This window comes from Nicotiana sylvestris, chromosome 4, assembly GCF_000393655.2.
Source record: "Nicotiana sylvestris chromosome 4, ASM39365v2, whole genome shotgun sequence".
NCBI classification, from domain to species: Eukaryota; Viridiplantae; Streptophyta; class Magnoliopsida; order Solanales; family Solanaceae; genus Nicotiana; species Nicotiana sylvestris.
This window is the reverse complement of record NC_091060.1, coordinates 181,245,062-181,263,477: the sequence shown is the minus strand read 5'-3', so window position 1 is coordinate 181,263,477 and position 18,416 is coordinate 181,245,062. Positions and strand designations below refer to the sequence as shown.

The 18,416-nt window shown below is 36.2% G+C and overlaps 1 protein-coding gene across 4 annotated transcripts; it reads left to right on the top strand.

Annotated features, from left to right (window-relative positions):
• Window positions 1-7,964: 7,964 nt before the first annotated feature.
• Window positions 7,965-12,290, top strand: LOC104227348 (pentatricopeptide repeat-containing protein At1g25360). 4 transcript variants are annotated; one of them, XM_070172459.1, is made up of 3 exons: window positions 7,965-11,292; window positions 11,698-11,879; window positions 11,973-12,290. In XM_070172459.1, the coding sequence occupies exon 1, from the start codon at window positions 8,450-8,452 to the stop codon at window positions 10,871-10,873; it is 2,424 nt and encodes an 807-aa protein (XP_070028560.1). In that variant the 5' UTR covers window positions 7,965-8,449; the 3' UTR covers window positions 10,874-11,292; window positions 11,698-11,879; window positions 11,973-12,290. The 4 variants fall into 4 exon arrangements, with proteins under 4 accessions (XP_070028560.1, XP_009777873.1, XP_009777874.1 ...); XM_009779571.2 differs by having other exon boundaries at window positions 7,965-10,995; window positions 11,698-12,290; XM_009779572.2 differs by having other exon boundaries at window positions 11,698-12,290.
• Window positions 12,291-18,416: the final 6,126 nt, after the last annotated feature.

Genomic DNA, 18,416 nt, shown 5'->3' with positions numbered 1-18,416 from the left:
GATGAGTCTATTCCAAACAAATGTTCGTTTTCTAGGTCATAATATTTGCCAGGGAAAAATTACCCCAATACAAAGATCTATTGATTTTGCCTCAAAATTTCCTGATGTTATCACTGACAGGACTCAATTACAAAGATTTTTGGGAAGTCTGAATTATATATCCCCTTTTTATAAAAGTTTGTCACGAGATCTAGCCCCTCTATACGATCGGCTAAAGAAAGATCATAAACACCCTTGGACTAACCAACATACTGAGTTAGTCAAAAGTATTAAAGGGCGTGTTAAATCTTTACCATGTTTAACCCTTGCCAATCCTACTTGGCAAAAGATTATCGAGACAGATGCGTCTAATGTTGGATATGGAGGGATTTTGAAACAAGTAAATCCCAATAATAAGAGTGAATACTTAATAAGATTTCACTCTGGTAAATGGACCGAAGCCCAAAAGAAATACGCTACTGTGGCGCATGAAATGTTAACAATTGTTAAGTGTGTATTAAAATTTCAAGACGACTTATACAACCAAAAGTTTTTGATAAAAACTGATGCTCAATCGGTTAAATACATGTTTGACAAAGATTTTAAGCACGATGCTTCAAAATTAATATTTGCTAGATGGCAGGCTCAGCTAGCACCTTTCGATTTTGAAATACAATACAAAAAAGGAATTGATAATTCCCTTCCGGATTTTCTATCCCGGGAATATTTAGAATAGATTATGAATTATTATACCATGTTTTTTGATGATAAGGTACTAATCACTATTCTTAAAGTGATTAAATTAAATAGAGACTTACAAGAAGTTATACTTGATATTATTATGGCTGACATTATTCAAACAAGGGAAGAAGAACACTATAATTTTCAAGAAGTTATTGATATTCTTCAGTTAATTGAAAATGTGTGTCCCTTCGGTCAAGATGATATCAGCACTAGAATTATGCTATCCTTTTTAATTAATAATGATTTGCAATCACTTTTTAATTAATAATGATTTGCAATTTCCGCAGAATGGACCCTTCATGGGTCACCCGGGGCAGAGGTAGGGGAAGATCTTCCCCTAGTAGGACTTATTCTCAGGGATCGTCATACGGATCCTCATCAACCTCTCCAGTAATACAAAGAGGAAAAAAGAGTTTGATAAACTCAAAGGTGCCGCATACAGGAGAATCCTCAGGACATTCTATACATCTGGAAGATATTCCAGAAGACAGTCCGTTATACGGACATCTGCAGGCTTATTTAGCATCCAAAAAGCAAAGTGATACTTTTGCTTCAATTGCTAAAGAGGAAGACAATGACGATATCAAGTCATATGAAAAGTTACCAAAAAGAGAAATGATATTTCTCCTTGAAAACTCTGAGATTCAGAGAAAAGAAGAACCGTGGAAAATATTTCAGAGATATCTGATTAATGGATTATACTATCCGGGTGAATCATATAAAACCCGCACCTATTATGAAACTATCCTGATCAGTACAGGTAGTGCAGAATTCCAGCACTTTTCAGGTTATAACACAAATGAAAATGTTTATAACTTTTCAAAAGTCATTATCAAACAGATTATATCTGTTGAAGAATGGGGTATTTCCACAATGAAAGAAAGGCAGATAAGCCTTAATAAATCACCAATGAATTTCACTTATTGGGATTATATTCAAGCATTTGATAGAGTGCTTTATTATAACAATGAAAGACATAAGCATACTTGGTTTATCAAGGTATGCGCCAAGGTATTTACAGGACCTATCCCTAACTGGTTTTTAAACTGGTGGTCATACCACGGTCCTACTACCAAAATTTTGCCTGAACCATTCCTGAAATTATACAAAGAATGGACAAAAGCCTCTCCGTTCTTAACAGATTTATATCACGCAGATAGGTATTTACAGGACCTATCCCTAACTGGTTTTTAAACTGGTGGTCATACCACGGTCCTACTACCAAAATTTTGCCTGAACCATTCCTAAAATTATACAAAGAATGGACAAAAGCCTCTCCGTTCTTAACAGATTTATATCACGCAGATCATATCTGCTATCTAGAAAAAATTGATCAGATTTACTTCTTTATTGAATTTTCTATCCCCTGGATCCATAAATGGACCCCGGAAATGGGTTATACGGAAGAACAAATCCCTTGTTTATATAGGGTATTCTACAACAATTTTTGGGACAAATTGATGAAAACTGATCCCAAAACAAAGACGTTATACGGCCAAGAATTATTAGATTCTATAAAAACACAAATTCATTTATATGTGACAGCCCCTCAAAAAAGGATAGTAGAAGAAAGCACTGTTAAACATATTGCTCGGAGAATATCAATCCAAGATGGAGATAAAATGGATTTGATAAATCAATACTTAGAAGGATTGAAAAGAAATCTGCTCCAATCACTAGATCAGTGTGAAAAATCAGACACTTCAATGAGAAGTGAGACGAGTGGTGATGACCTCGTAGAAGATACTCAACCTATACAGCCAGAAATGATATTATCTGACAGAGAAATTGACAAGGTGGAAGAATTCCTCCAACAGATGCAAAATATGGACAAAAAGAAGACTTGACAGCTTATCAGCCGCCAGGACCCACTTAAACAGTAGATACACTGTTCATCAACAGTAGAAACACTGTTTATCTACAGTAAAAACACTGTGTAGGGACCCAGATGTGGGACCCATTTTACTATTCAAGATTCTTTTTTTTTGTTATTTAAGAATGCTTCTTCATTTGAAGAAGAAGAAGGCCGGAACCCCCCTCTCTCTCGACTTTCTCTCTCCTCTCTCTCTCTCTCAACCAACCCCCTTTGTAAACACTTAGTTCATAGCTTAGTTTGTAAATCGAGTTCAAGAATTAATAAAAGTTTTGAAGTTCATCTTCAGGGCCTTGCTTCTCGGCCTACAAGGTACATATTTATTCTTCTTTTAAGTATTTTTAGTATCTCTCCCTAGCCGTGACTATGTCCGGCTAAACGGATTCATATCTATGTTGAAGCACTAATTTCTCTTGCATATTAACCATGAAGAATCCAGACTCTTTCAAAATATAAAGAAATTGTAATATAGTTTCTTGATTTGGTTCCAAGATGGTGGTACAGTCGGTTCTGGTACTACTCTTATTGGCTTTGCCTTAGTGGCTACGTCTAGCCAGCTGTGACATTAAAGCCCGCTGAAGTTGTCGAAAGGGCTACCTCTTTCACAGTTAGAACTGCTAGACACATGGGCTCAGTAAGAGTATGTATCGGGCTTAGACAGGCCCCTTGCTTGGGTAAAAGGATATAGATCCTTCCATACAGTCATTAAACTATAATAGAATTTCCGTATATTTCGAATCCTTATTGGTCGTGCGGACTACCGCCAACCTTTAAAGTGTACTAAAGCAGCTAGATCTGGATGGCCGTGCGGACTACCGAAAAAGAACATCAAGCTCTCACTTGATGATTTGACTATTTTAATAAAAGAAATGGGTACTAAGAAAGGACCAACTGATATTGCCTCCACTTCAGGAAGTAAAACAGTTGATCAAAACATTCTTACTCATATTCAAAGACCTCCTGAGATTCAGGATTTTAAATTTAAATCTCTTGATGACTTAGCTCAGCTTTTAGATAAAAAGCTTTCTGGTTTAAATATTAGACCTATTGATTTATCAAAAAACTTTGCTGATAAAATGGAGACCGTTTCTGATTATAAAACTGAGACTATTAGCTCTCACTATATAAAATATATACAAAATGGACTATCACTATACAAAATAGACTGTCACTATACAAAATAGACTGTTACTATACAAAAAATATACAAAAATAGACTATCACTATACAAATAGACTGTTACTATACAAAAATATACAAAATAGACTGTCACTATGCAAAAAATATACAAAATAGTCTGTTATTATACAAAAAATATACAAAAATAGACTGTTATTATATAAAAAAATATACAAAATAGACATTTCTTATATGACCTGCATTACATATTTCATTCAATTGTTAGCTAATACTTATCAGATCCAGAAGTACATTTAAAAAGGCAAAAAAGGTTGTTCTATTGTGCCAGGTAGGGGTCGAACCTACGACCTTTGGCTTAGGAAACATGCGCTCTATCCACTGAGCTACAGGCGCTTGTGTTGTCATGCTTATTCCTTTCGGCTACTATATGCAATACGTTTGGGCCGAAGGGCCATTTTTTGTAAGTAGGACAAAACATGGGCTATTAAAATTTTGAGAGGCTATAGAGGGTAGTTTTCTTGACTAAAGAGTAAATACATTTTTAAACAGTGGCTAAAGAGTAAAGACATCTCTAATTAGTGGCTCCGTCTACTATGGGCCCAGTCCTGTTTAACAGTTACTGGCTGGGATGGGACCAAGACCGAGATGGGTAGGGCTGACCCGTCCCGTTGGAGGGGAAAGTGCACAGTTAGCCACTAATTAGAGATGTCTTTACTCTTTAGCCACTATTTAAAATGTATTTGCTCTTTAGCCAGTGCTTAATAAATTTTTATCCGCCCGAACGAAAATACCTTTGTACTAGACATGAGTGCTGTGTAAATATTAAGGACATGGTGTCCTTAACTTCATGAATGTTGTGTAAAATATTAAGGACATGGTGTCCTTAACTTCATGAATGATGTGTAAATATTAAGGACAAAGTGTCCTGTCAAGTCCTTAACTTCATATGTATAGTGTAAATATTAACGACATGGCGTCCTTAACTTCATGTGTGCAGTGTAAATGTTAAGGATACCATGTCCTTAATATTTACACAACACTCATGAACAAAGGGTAAAAGCATCTTTTCTATTATTTTTAATGCAATAGTGACTATTTTGCTCAATATTAAAAATACTCCATAAAAACTAAATGCCATATTAACAATAGTTCTACCCCTTTGGACTGTTAGGATTTGTCCTGAATTTCTAATCAATTAGGACTCTCTTTCTTAAAGGAATGGAAAAAGACTCCTAAAAGGATTAAATTTCCTTAATATGTCTTATCCTTTTCTTGGAAGACAAGTTTTGCATATCTATAAATTAAGGATCTCTACTTCTCACAATAGTACAACAAAAATATCTACAATGTAGTCATTAAAGAGTTTGTTTAGGGAGAGAATTTTCTCTCGAGAGTTTTTCTTCTTTTATATTAGTTTTATCATATATAGATCAATTGCCCAAACCATTATAAACTATTATGCTTAGTTTAGTATATTTTTCTTTTGTCGTCTGATTTATCGTCCACCAAGCTTTGTATTGTTAGTTTCCGCATGCACCATGTTATTTCGATCCCAACAAGTGGTATCAGAGCCAATGATTCAGAGTCAACGGTTGAACGAGGTTGAAGACAGATACAATGCGTGTTTAGATCAGGACGATAATGAAGATTTATTCAACATACTACATGTGGATATAAATTTACAATCACAAATGTATTCAAAACGCCTGCTGCTGCATCTCTCTTTTTAACCCATATTTTGGCCACTTTTAACCAATGCCATTTTTAAGTCATGCATACTTGTAACGCATGAGTTCCAATGCCGGTTTTAACTCACGCTTCTTTTTAATGCATGAGCTTCTTTTACCCCATGTTTATTCTTAACACGTGAGATCCTTTTAACCCATACTTGGGCTTCTTCGAATCAATATCAAGATTTTCAACCTTTACCGATTTTTAATCATGGCAAGCAACAGTGACGAAGATTATGTGAAGAAGGTGAATCAACTTTGTCAAGAAAATTCAGGCCAAGGGGAGATTGTTAGGATTTGTCCTGAATTTCTAATCTATTAGGACTCTCTTTCTTAAAGGAATGTAAAAAGACTCCTAAAAGGATTAAATTTCCTTAATATGTCTTATCCTTTTCTTGGAAGACAAGTTTTGCATATCTATAAATTAAGGATCTCTACTTCTCACAATAGTACAACAAAAAATATCTACAATTTAGTCATTAAAGAATTTGTTTAGGGAGAGATTTTTCTCTCGATAGTTTTTCTTCTTTTATATTAGTTTTATCATATGTAGATTAATTGACCAAACTATTATAAACTATTATGCTTAGTTTAGTAAATTTTTCTTTTGTCGTCTGATTTATCGTCCACCAAGCTTTGTATTGTTAGTTTCCGCATGCACCATGTTATTTCGATCCCAACAAGTGGTATCAGAGCCAATGATTCAGAGTCAACGGTTGAACGAGGTTGAAGACAGATTCAATGCGTGTTTAGATTAGGACGATAATGAAGATTTATTCAACATACTACATGTGGATATAAATTTACAATCACAATTGTATTCAAAACGCCTGCTGCTGCATCTCTCTTTTTAACCCATATTTTGGCCACTTTTAACCAATGCCATTTTTAAGTCATGCATACTTGTAACGCATGAGTTCCAATGCCGGTTTTAACTTACGCTTCTTTTTAATGCATGAGCTTCTTTTACCCCATGTTTATTCTTAACACGTGAGATCCTTTTAACCCATACTTGGGCTTCTTCGATTCAATATCAAGATTTTCAACCTTTACCGATTTTTAATCATGGCAAGCAACAGTGACGAAGATTATGTGAAGAAGGTGAATCAACTTTGTCAAGAAAATTCAGGCCAAGGGGAGATTGTTAGGATTTGTCCTGAATTTCTAATCTATTAGGACTCTCTTTCTTAAAGGAATGGAAAAAGACTCCTAAAAGGATTAAATTTCCTTAATGTGTCTTATCCTTTTCTTGAAAGACAAGTTTTGCATATCTATAAATTAAGGATCTCTACTTCTCACAATAGTACAACAAAAAATATCTACAATTTAGTCATTAAAGAATTTGTTTAGGGAGAGATTTTTCTCTCGATAGTTTTTCTTCTTTTATATTAGTTTTATCATATGTAGATTAATTGACCAAACTATTATAAACTATTATGCTTAGTTTAGTAAATTTTTCTTTTGTCGTCTGATTTATCGTCCACCAAGCTTTGTATTGTTAGTTTCCGCATGCACCATGTTATTTCGATCCCAACAAGTGGTATCAGAGCCAATGATTCAGAGTCAACGGTTGAACGAGGTTGAAGACAGATTCAATGCGTGTTTAGATTATGACGATAATGAAGATTTATTCAACATACTACATGTGGATATAAATTTACAATCACAATTGTATTTAAAACGCCTGCTGCTGCATCTCTCTTTTTAACCCATATTTTGGTCACTTTTAACCAATGCCATTTTTAAGTCATGCATACTTGTAACGCATGAGTTCCAATGCCGGTTTTAACTCACGCTTCTTTTTAATGCATGAGCTTCTTTTACTCCATGTTTATTCTTAACACGTAGGATCCTTTTAACCCATACTTGGGCTTCTTTGAATCAATATCAAGATTTTCAACCTTTACCGATTTTTAATCATGACAAGCAGCAGTGACGGAGATTATGTGAAGAAGGTGAATCAACTTTGTCAAGAAAATTCAGGCCAAGGGGAGATTGTTAGGATTTGTCCTGAATTTCTAATCTATTAGGACTCTCTTTTTTAAAGGAATGGAAAAAGACTCCTAAAAGGATTAAATTTCCTTAATATGTCTTATCTTTTTCTTGGAAGACAAGTTTTGCATATCTATAAATTAAGGAACTCTACTTCTCACAATAGTACAACAAAAAATATCTACAATTTAGTCATTAAAGAATTTGTTTAGGGAGAGATTTTTCTCTCGATAGTTTTTCTTCTTTTATATTAGTTTTATCATATGTAGATTAATTGACCAAACCATTATAAACTATTATGCTTAGTTTAATATATTTTTCTTTTGTCGTCTGATTTATCGTCCACCAAGCTTTGTATTGTTAGTTTCCGCATGCACCATGTTATTTCGATCCCAACATGGACAGCCCTGAGTTACAGTAAGTCAGTAATTTTCCTACTTCATGGGAGGAGAATCTGGAAAAGTCATTGTATTATTTCATTCGAAGCCTTTAACTGGATCAGTACGACTTCTCGCGAGGTGGATTTGAGTTTACTAATTGTTTGATGAGCAAAAGCCAATTGCCATATTCTTCCTGAGTGATGCTTTTTACTATGATATGATGCTCCGCGACAAAACTTAGACAGCAGAAAGTGGGGAGTGTTTGTATTTGAAGTTTCAGTTATGTATTCGCAACTTTAGAGCCCAAAAACTTGTCAGAAGAAAGTGCAACAGGACGAATATACAAGTAGGATACATTGACGTTGTTGGAAGCAGGGGAGGAAAAGGAACTAAACGCACATTTCTTTAGTTTCATTACATTGCAAAAAGATCATACTTCGGATTTGATTTTGCCAAGTTCTCATCCTAGTTTCCACGGCACTCTTCTTCGTTCGGGTGTCTTCAACAAGTGGGATTAAAAGTTCTCTCTTTGATTTTCATTGTTTGACTCTGAATGATACTTTGTAAGACATTTCACACTAGTGAAATTCCCTATCTTTACCTTTTCAGTCATGAAAAATGCGGCTGCTGCCGTCAAAACGTCTTTGCTAAACCAATCAGATACTCGTACCATTGCCAACTTTTACGCAGTCCAGCTCCAACTTCTTTGCCGAGAGAAAAAGTATGCCAGCTCAGCTTTTGCTCTTGTTCGATCAATCCATGGCAACATGATTACCTCCGGATTCAGGCCACGAAGCCACATCCTTAATCGCTTAATCGACATTTACTGCAAAAATTCCGGCCTTGCGTATGCAAAGCACCTGTTTGATAGAATTCCCCAACCAGACGTCGTGGCAAGAACAACAATTATTGCTGCATACTCTGCTTCCGGTGACCCCAAGCTTGCAAGAGAGGTTTTTAATAAAACCCCATTAAGCATCCGCGACACTGTTTGTTACAACGCTATGATTACAGGCTATTCACACAACAATGATGGCCATGCTGCTATAAAACTATTTCTTGATATGAGGTGGAAAAGTTTTCAGCCTGATGAGTACACCTACACCTCGGTGCTTGCAGCTTTAGCCCTTATAGCTGATCATGAAATGCACTGCGGGCAGCTGCATTGTGCTGTTGTGAAGTCGGGCATGGCGTCAGTTAAGTGCGTCGTCAATGCACTTATATCAGTCTATGTAAAATGTGCTTCATCACCCATAGCGTCATCCGTGGTGTTGATGGACTCAGCAAGCAAATTATTTTATGAGATGTCAGAGCGGGATGACTTGTCCTGGACTACGATTATCACAGGGTATGTGAAGAATGATGACCTTGATGCTGCTCGGAAGGTGTTTGATGGTATGGATGAGAAGTTGCTTGTGGCATGGAATGCAATGATCTCTGGCTATGTACATAAAGGTTTCATCTTCGAAGCATTAGATATGTTAAGGAAAATGCACTCAGCAGGGTTGAAGCCAGATGAGTTTACCTGCACTAGTATCCTCAGTGCTTGTGCCGATGCTGGATTGTTTCTTCTAGGAAAACAGGTGCATGCTTATGTTAGACGAACAGAAGAGGAAATTCATGTGTCTGTGCATAACGCTTTAATAACATTATATTGGAAATGTGGTAGAGTCGACGAAGCAAGAAAAGTTTTTGATAATCTAGCCTTTAAGGACCTTGTTTCGTGGAATGCAGTTCTATCAGCATATGTAGGTGCAGGGCGGATTAATGAAGCTAAATTATTCTTTGATGAGATGCCAGAGAAGAATTCTCTGGCATGGACAGTAATGATATCAGGATTTGCACAAAATGGAAAAGGGGAAGAAGCACTTAAACTGTTCAACCAAATGAGACTACACGGGATCGAGCTGTGTGACTATGCATTTGCAGGAGCTATTACATCTTGTGCAGTGCTTGCAGCACTAGAAACTGGATGCCAACTCCATGCTCAGCTTATCCAGCGTGGATTTGATTCAAGCCTTTCAGCTGGAAATGCATTAATAACATTTTATGGAAGATCTGGGGTCATTGAAGCTGCACGTACTGTGTTTCTCACAATGCCTTGTGTAGATTTGGTTTCTTGGAATGCATTAATTGCTGCCTTGGGACAGCATGGATATGGTGCTCAAGCCATAGAACTTTTTGAACAGATGTTAAATGAACATATAACTCCTGATAGGATCAGCTTTCTCACAGTTATATCTGCTTGTAGTCATGCAGGATTGGTAGAAAGGGGACGACACTACTTTAATATAATGCATAGTGTTTACAAAATAAATCCAGGAGAAGATCACTATGCCCGTTTAATTGATTTGTTGTCTCGAGCTGGAAGGTTATTAGAAGCAAAAGATGTGATCCAGACTATGCCTACTAAACCTGGGGCACCCATGTGGGAAGCTCTTCTTGCTGGTTGCCGAACTCATAGGAACGTGGATTTGGGGGTTGAAGCAGCAGAAAAACTCTTTGAGTTGACGCCACAACATGATGGAACCTACATACTTTTGGCTAACACCTTTGCTGCTGCAGGCCGGTGGGATGATGCTGCTAAAGTACGAAAACTGATGAGAGACCAAGGGGTGAAAAAAGAGCCCGGATGTAGTTGGATTAAGGTTGAGAATACAGTTCATGTCTTTTTGGTGGATGATACTGCACATCCTGAAATTCAAGCAGTGTACAACTATCTGGAGGAGTTAAGACTGAAGATGAGGAAAATGGGATATGTTCCAGACACACAATATGTGTTGCAGGATATGGAGGCTGAGCAAAAGGAGTATGCTATATCAACTCATAGTGAAAAGCTGGCAGTTGTATTTGGGCTCTTGAAACTTCCTCGTGGAGCCACAATTAGGGTCTTCAAGAACCTACGGATTTGTGGTGACTGCCACAATGCAATTAAATTCATGTCGAAGGTTGAGGCAAGTGAAATCATCGTCAGAGATGGAAATAGGTTTCATCATTTCAGGGATGGTGAATGCTCATGTGGGAATTATTGGTGAGATATGGGATAATGATTACTGTCACCTAATGAGTGTCTTGGTTTCTGTGGAGATTTGAAGAAGTCATTCTGGAAGTGGTTTTGTTGCCAAGGAAAAGTTATAGCATCTTCGGGCATTAAAATGTAAGACTTCAATGCTGAAGTAGGAATATGTTGCTACGTCTTGTTTGACTGGCATTTTGAAAATGGATGTGCATTGTGAACGTTTCTGCTTTGTGTTCCCTGATGGTGAATGCTCATTGGATACCTTCTAGATACTTAAGGCATAATGAACTAACGAGATAGAGATTGCATATATCTTATAGTTATACACGATTGAGTAACTACCAAACAAAGAACTTGCAGCTCCTTGATGCTCCCAGTTTGTGAATAATGGAAATGCCAAAGGGTTGAGTGACTCTCTGCTTGGGAAATGATACAGTTGAGTTTCTAGAATCCTCAAGCATATTAGCGAAGAAATATGTTTCCATGATACAAGTTTCTATAGCACGCACTTTATTGAAATAATATTTCTCGCACTATTTGATCTAGATGTTCCTAGGAACTTCGACCCCACATTTCTTGCCTTTTTATTTCTTTTAAGTTGAATGAGTTTAGTTGATGGGATTCTCTTTAGGTTTTACGTTGTCATTGGTTTCAAGTTTTATGAATTCATTGTACTGCGTTCTCTCCGTTGTCTGGTCTTTGATTATAACCACTCATCATTCCTTTTAGCTAGAATTTTGATTTTTCTTACGGTTTGGGGCATTTCCTGTATCTACATGCTGAAACTTTCCGTGTTTACCTGTTTTCTCTGAAAAATATGATGTTTTTCTTTGATTGCAGGAGTACAGCTTGCAACTCATCTATAGATGGGCACCTTCATGTCCTACAGTGAGTATAATCCATTTGTCAACCATATTTAAGTTGACGATCTTTCACATCCATTGGTTAAAACAAGCATAGAGCTGAAGGCAGACTTAGTTTTCCGCGATGCTCCTTGGTTGGCACATTTGTATCTTTAGCAAGTGAGCTGCTTTTTCTGGGATCTAATTGGACTCAATAAATTCAAGTGGTGCTCTCTGTTCGTGACCATTCTGATCAGCTGTATGTTTTTTCAGGATGCTCTGTGATAGCAGATATACATGTAAAGGTGTTTTCCCCTAATATTTGGTGCGGAGCGTTTCCCCTAATAACTAGACCAGCCACTTTTTAATAGAATTCTTTGAAGTGGCCTTATTTAGGATTGATCCAAGCCACTGAAAATTATTGTTTTTGGGGATCATTAAGTGTTCGTGAAGAATAATACAATATCTTAGCAAACTCTGAAATCAAGCTGGCATTCAAATTCCTTCTTAAGACGAGTCAAAGGATTTGATAGAGGTTACAGATACTTACAATTTTATCACTTTGGTATTCATTTGCCTTCTTTTTTTGTTGGTCTTTTAGGTTTACACACAAATTTGTTTACACACAAATTTGTTTACACATACGTTGTACACTTGTACTTGTCTCTCTTGGAATCTGACATTTGAATGCAAGCACATGTTGTAATTTGATAGGAGAAAATAGAAGGTAAAGGACAAAACATACAGAACATAAATGGACAACAAATATATACAAATGTCCTAATGATTACATTCTTTAAGAAGAAAATAGAGGGACGGCTTCCATTTTTGATGGACTCCTTTTACTAGCCAAAGTACTAAAAGACAGCTTTCATTTCAAATAGAATAGAAGTCTATTATGTCTGGCCCCACTCGATGTTATCAATGTAAACAGACGGCTTATCTCTGTCAACATAGTAGGCTATCTTGATGTTGTAGCAAGAAATCATAAGCAGAAGAAACAATAAAACCAACAATTTCTTGTTAGAGAAAGGAACATTAGAGAAAAAAAAGGGAGGAAAGACTTGCGGACAGTTTTGAGTCTTTTTGACATCTTCCTTTCTTTAGAGCAAAGTGGCTTGTCATTGCATAAGTTTTCTGGCAGAGTGCAGACCATGGAGCAAGAAAGGGTTGAGAAAGCACGTCATATTGTGGTGCTAGCAGTTCAGGGACAGGGCCATATAAACCCAATGCTCCAATTCTCAAAACGCCTGGCTTCCAAAGGGATCAAAATCACAGTAGCTACCACGCTCTCCAATTCCATGGCCTTGAAAGCTGCTTTATCTGACTCCATAATCACTTTTACATCTATATACGATGATTGCTCTGAAGGCGGGCTGGTCGGCCCAGAGGGTTTCAAAGGATTTCTAGACAGATTCCAGGCCAGTGGCCCAACAAACCTAACTAAATTCATTATGGATCAAGAACAAACAGAACACCCAGTTAAGTGCTTTGTTTATGATGCTAACATTCCCTGGTCTTCTAAGGTAACAACCTGTTCCGGAATATCGTGGGTTAACTAGCACACAATCTCACACAAAGTAAATAGAGAAAAAAAATCAACACAAGGATTTAACGATGTTCGGCTAAGCCTAATCCTCGGGGCAAAAGAAAGAGAGTTTTCCACTATGAATGAGAAGAAAAACACAATACAATCTATAGAATCCCCAAATACAATCCCTATATATAGATCCCAAAAGGTCCCAAACATATATGAGAAAGGTTTCCCAATTCCTTTCCAAAATCTATTAGGACAATGAGTTTTCCTAAACCTATAGGGACTATGAGTTTCCTAAAAATACAAGGAAATAATTCAAGCCACAAATAACAAATCTTCCCATTGGCTTGTGTAAGCACGTGATTTTTGCCCTATGAAAGAATTACTCCCAAAAAATTCAAAATAAAATTATTTTTCTTGGTGTGCAATTTTGAGAATTTTTGTGATATTTTTGGATAATTATTTGTATTTGTCTGTGCATGTTTATTTGTTAAATTAATAAAAAATACAAAAATATGTCGCATTTGCATTTAGGATTTAATCCTACAAATTGTTAGTAATAAAGTTTGTTTTACAAAAAATGAAAATCACAAAAATAGACATCTTTTGCATTTTTAGCATTTAATGTCCAATTGTACAATTTCATTATTACTTAATTGTGTGTTAATTGTTATTGGGAGTTAATTTGCGATTTCATAACTTAATTTAGTTATATATGATAGTTTAAGGATTTTTAGAATTTAGTTTTAGAAAAATAAAAGAAGAAAAGAGAGCAAAAATACAAAGAAAATCGGAATGGGGCTCTTCTTCAAATTCAAACCACAAGCCCAAAAAATACCCAACCTTCCCCATGACCCGGTCCATTTAAACCGGGTCGACCCGGTCCATAACCCAAATACCCAACACCCCCTATCTTACATTTTACAAAACAAAAAACCCTAAAAATGCTAAAGCTATCCGCCCCCCTCCCCTCTTCTTCTTCTCCTTCCAAACCTTCCTCCCATGGCTGCCCTTGCTGCGTTTTCTTCTTCTTCTACTTCTCCAACTCCAGCTCCAAACGACCTCGCCATTCCATGGCTGCCCTCGCTGCTTCGCCTCAACAGCTTCACGTCCAAAACAACCACCATCCATGGATGCCTCGTCCTTCGTCTGCGTCCAAACGCTCACCACTGCCCACACCTTCATCACCTTCATCCCCACGAACAGCTCATCCAGTCGCGAAGCTTCATCCATGGCTGCCCTCCTCATCTTCTTCATCGCACAGCCCAAGCCATGAACGACCCCTCCAAGCTCTAGCTTCGAACAGAACCTCGCCATGAACGACCCCTCCTTCCAGCTCCTCCATCGATGCTGCTGCTGCTTCTCATCCTTCACTGCTTGCCGCTGCTTCTTCCTCCTCCTTCACTGTTGCTCGTTGCTTCTTCTTCTCCTTCGCGTCGCTGCTGCCATGGTTGCATTTTCCAGCTGTGGATAGCTGCCCTTGTTGCGTTCTTGTTTCTTCACCTGATGCTGCCTTCTGCTTCGTTTTTCAAATGACACAAATGACCATCTTCTTCGATGGTCCGTTCGTGGTCGTCTTCGGCGTTGGTAGTCTTGGTACGATAATCATTTTCGAGCAGATTTGTTTTCATTCAAGATCATCATCATTTCAATCCGGTTAGTGGGTTTGAGTCTCATTTATTGTCCGTAATTTGTTTGATATTTTTCGGATCCGAAATCATTAAATGTTTGATTCTTGTTCTTGATTTTTATTTAGTTGTTTTATTTTTCTTGTTTATTTTTAGGTAGAAATTGTTAGTAATTATAATGTTTTTAGTTTTAAGTTGAAGTTCAATGAATTTTGGCTTTAGTTTGTTATGTTAATTTTAAAAGGATTTAGTATAGAAGAGTGTTAGTTTAAATCATTTGAATCCGTCATGTTTGTTGTTTAAAATAGATTTAATTCATGTTCATCTTTGTTTGAAGTTCGTTTTTAATCCAGTGATTTAGTGAGAGTTTATGTTTTGGTTTTTAATTTTTGTTTATTTAGTTTGAATCATGTATCTTTGTTATAATTTTGTTGGATTTAATTTAAAAAGATCAATTGATTATTTGAAGTTTAGTGATTTGAATATGTTTATTTGTTTTGTTTAAGCTTAATTCGAGTTTAATTCGAATTTGAATAAAACTTGCTTGTTATTGTTGTTGAATCTTTTCATTTATGTCCATACTTTGTTTGATTGTTCTTGAATCCGAAATTAGTATAAGTTTGATCTTCTTGTTTGTTGTTTATCATTTTTGATTATTTCTTCAGTTATTTCATGATCTTGTTTAGTTTTAATATAGAAATTGTTGGTTGTAATGTTGTTATACTTAATTTTAAGTTCAAATGATTATTGAATTTAGAAATCAAGTAGGTTTGTTTGTTGTTAAAAAATATTGTTCAATCAAAATAATTTTAGTTGTTTCTTTGTTGTTCATCATTTAGTTTGAATTTGTTGTTGAAAATTGTTTAGAAATTGGTCATATTTGCTGTATTTTGGTTGAAATTGATTAGGTGAATTGGTTATAGCTGATGGGGGTAGTTTGGTAATTTGCAGTACGTTCAGGGGTAAATTGGTAATTTCAGTAAGGTCGGAAGGGTATTTTTGGAATTAAACATTTGAACAATTGTTTAATATAATGGAGGACAAGACATTAGTGGGGGAATAATGTAATTTTTTATGATAAGCATGGGGGACAAGATGTAATATGGTGGGGTTGATATATTTGTTTAATGTAGTGGGGGACAAAACATTAGGTAGTGGGATTAAAAGGGGGATGAATGGGAAGGTAGTGGGTTTGGTAGGAGAAAATGATTGTTTTATTAATTGATTAAAGGGTTTGGGATGAGAAATAAATAGAGAGACAGAATACAAAAAGAATAAGATGAAGAAGGGGAGACGAAGGACAGAAAGAGGAGAGATAGAAAAAAAAAGAGTTGGATATTAAAGAGAGAGAAAAATTTCGAAAATATTAAGACTTCAGAAAATAAAAAGAAAAACATTCTAAAAATCAAAAAAGAGAGTAGTATACACCCGATATACAATTTAAATATTCTGATATACGGATTCAGAAATTAAGGGTTGAACATTGATTAGTCTTTCAAATCTGAAAAGATTCCTTTGGCTTCTGTCCGTTGATTGTTGTCGGTGTTTCTGGATTTTTATCTTGATTTTAAAATCTGTCACTGGTTTCTCGTTGCTGGTTGTTACTGGTTGCTGGGGTTGCTGTTGTTGTATGCTACTGAATTTCTGCTGATCTCCTTTTTCTTTTGCTTCCAATATCAGGTACACGACTGTAACACTAGCTATTGCAAGCTAATAATGTGGAAGCATGAATACATATGAAGAACTGAATTTTGAAGTTTTAATGTCGCTTTTCTTTGTTCCTTTTATTGATTGTATTTAGGCTATTTCATGTATTACTGAATAATAATTGGAATAAGAGAAAATAACATAAGTTAGTCTTTAATGAATCAGTTTGGCAAAACGGGTTAATTCACTAGTTATGAAGGTTTTAAGATTATCAACAGTAGGTTAATCGTGAACAAGTAGCTAAGTTTAGCTAAGGTATGAATTTAAACTGAATTTCGTGAATTAGGCATTAAGGCACGATTTGAGTTCAAAAAAGATTAGAAGAACGTTTAAGTTTAATAAACTTTCTAATAAGCATTAGTAATTATGGTTAAATCTAGTTTCAAATGGTTGTGAATAATTAATCTCAATAGTTTTTTTTATAACAACGCGAGTTTTAATCTAGCTATATTTGTTTCTTTTGAATATTAGTTGTCGAATTTTTATTTTATTTATAATTTCGAATTTTTGAGTAAAATTCCTTTTCATCAATATTTGTATTAATCTAGCAATTAGTATGCCATGCTTTCTTAAATAAATAAATAAATAAAAATCTCGTAATTAATTAGGATTTTTCTTTCTTTATTTTAGAGACTAATTTTAATAGAAAAATGTACTCGCTTTAAGATTTGTCCATTTAAAATAAATGAGACGAGCCTCGCCTAGTAAAATATGTAGATTGCGGGGCCCTCACAAATGTATGCATTAATTATTTAGAACATCAGAGTTGTCCGTCTAGTGAAATTTTATGGCCTTTCCCAAAACAACAATACGCTAGTCGCTCCAGGCGCGTCTTCAACAAATTATTTTCTTAAATACGGGTGTGCATTTATGTAACCCAAATCCAAATCTCAACGGAGTCGAAATGTGTCGATAACCACGGGTGCATTGATTGCGACGTGGTTTGAAATACGTTTTCACAATGTTGCAATTCTTCGTAAAATAATAACAATAAATAAAAAATAATAAAAGCGGCTAAAGGATAAAATTTGCACATAAGTTTATAATACGTATTATATCAGATAATCAAGCCGAATATAACAGTTGAGCGACCGTGCTAGAACCACGGAACTCGGGAATGCCTAACACCTTCTCCCGGGTTAACAGAATTCCTTATCCGGATTTCTGGTTCGCGGACTGTAATACAGAGTCATTCTTTTCCTCGATTCGGGATTAAAATTGGTGACTTGGGACACCCTAAATCTCCCAAGTGGCGACTCTGAAATAAATAAATAAATCCCGTTTCGATTGTCCTTTAATTGGAAAAAACTCCCTTTCGCGCCCTTTTGAGGCGGCGTGGGCGAAAAAGGAGGTGTGACAGCTCTGGCGACTCTGCTGGGGATAAAAACCCAGAACCACTGGTTCAGGGTTAGAAATTCGAGCTTAGATTAATTGTTACAAAGCCGGACGATCCCGCGGGTCCCTGGTACGTAGCCCCCTCCTCGACTCGAGTTGTCCGCTCGGGTACACAGTCTAGAACAAATACCCAGGTTATGAACCTAGAATAACTCAGCTTAATGCCGGATCCCTAGTAGGAACGTTTGTTTGCATCACGTGCATTTGACTTTGGAGGCTCAACACAGGGGTTGGGTCTGTCTAGGACAGGTGTACCAAGAAATGAAAATGACCATCCTGATGCATCTTACTTGCTGCTACTTGTGCATTTATTTGATTCAGACTTGTGTGTTGACCGGCTTTTGAATATTAGGAATATTGTGAAATTGAGGAAAAGAAAAAATAATAGCGGTTAGGGAATTAATTGTTTATTTTGAAAAAAAAACCAATGCCCAAAACACTGTCGAAATT

Excerpts from the sequence above, each read along its gene's own strand:
- LOC104227348 (XM_009779571.2), top strand. The coding sequence starts at position 8,450 with ATGAAAAATGCGGCTGCTGCCGTCAAAACGTCTTTGCTAAACCAATCA.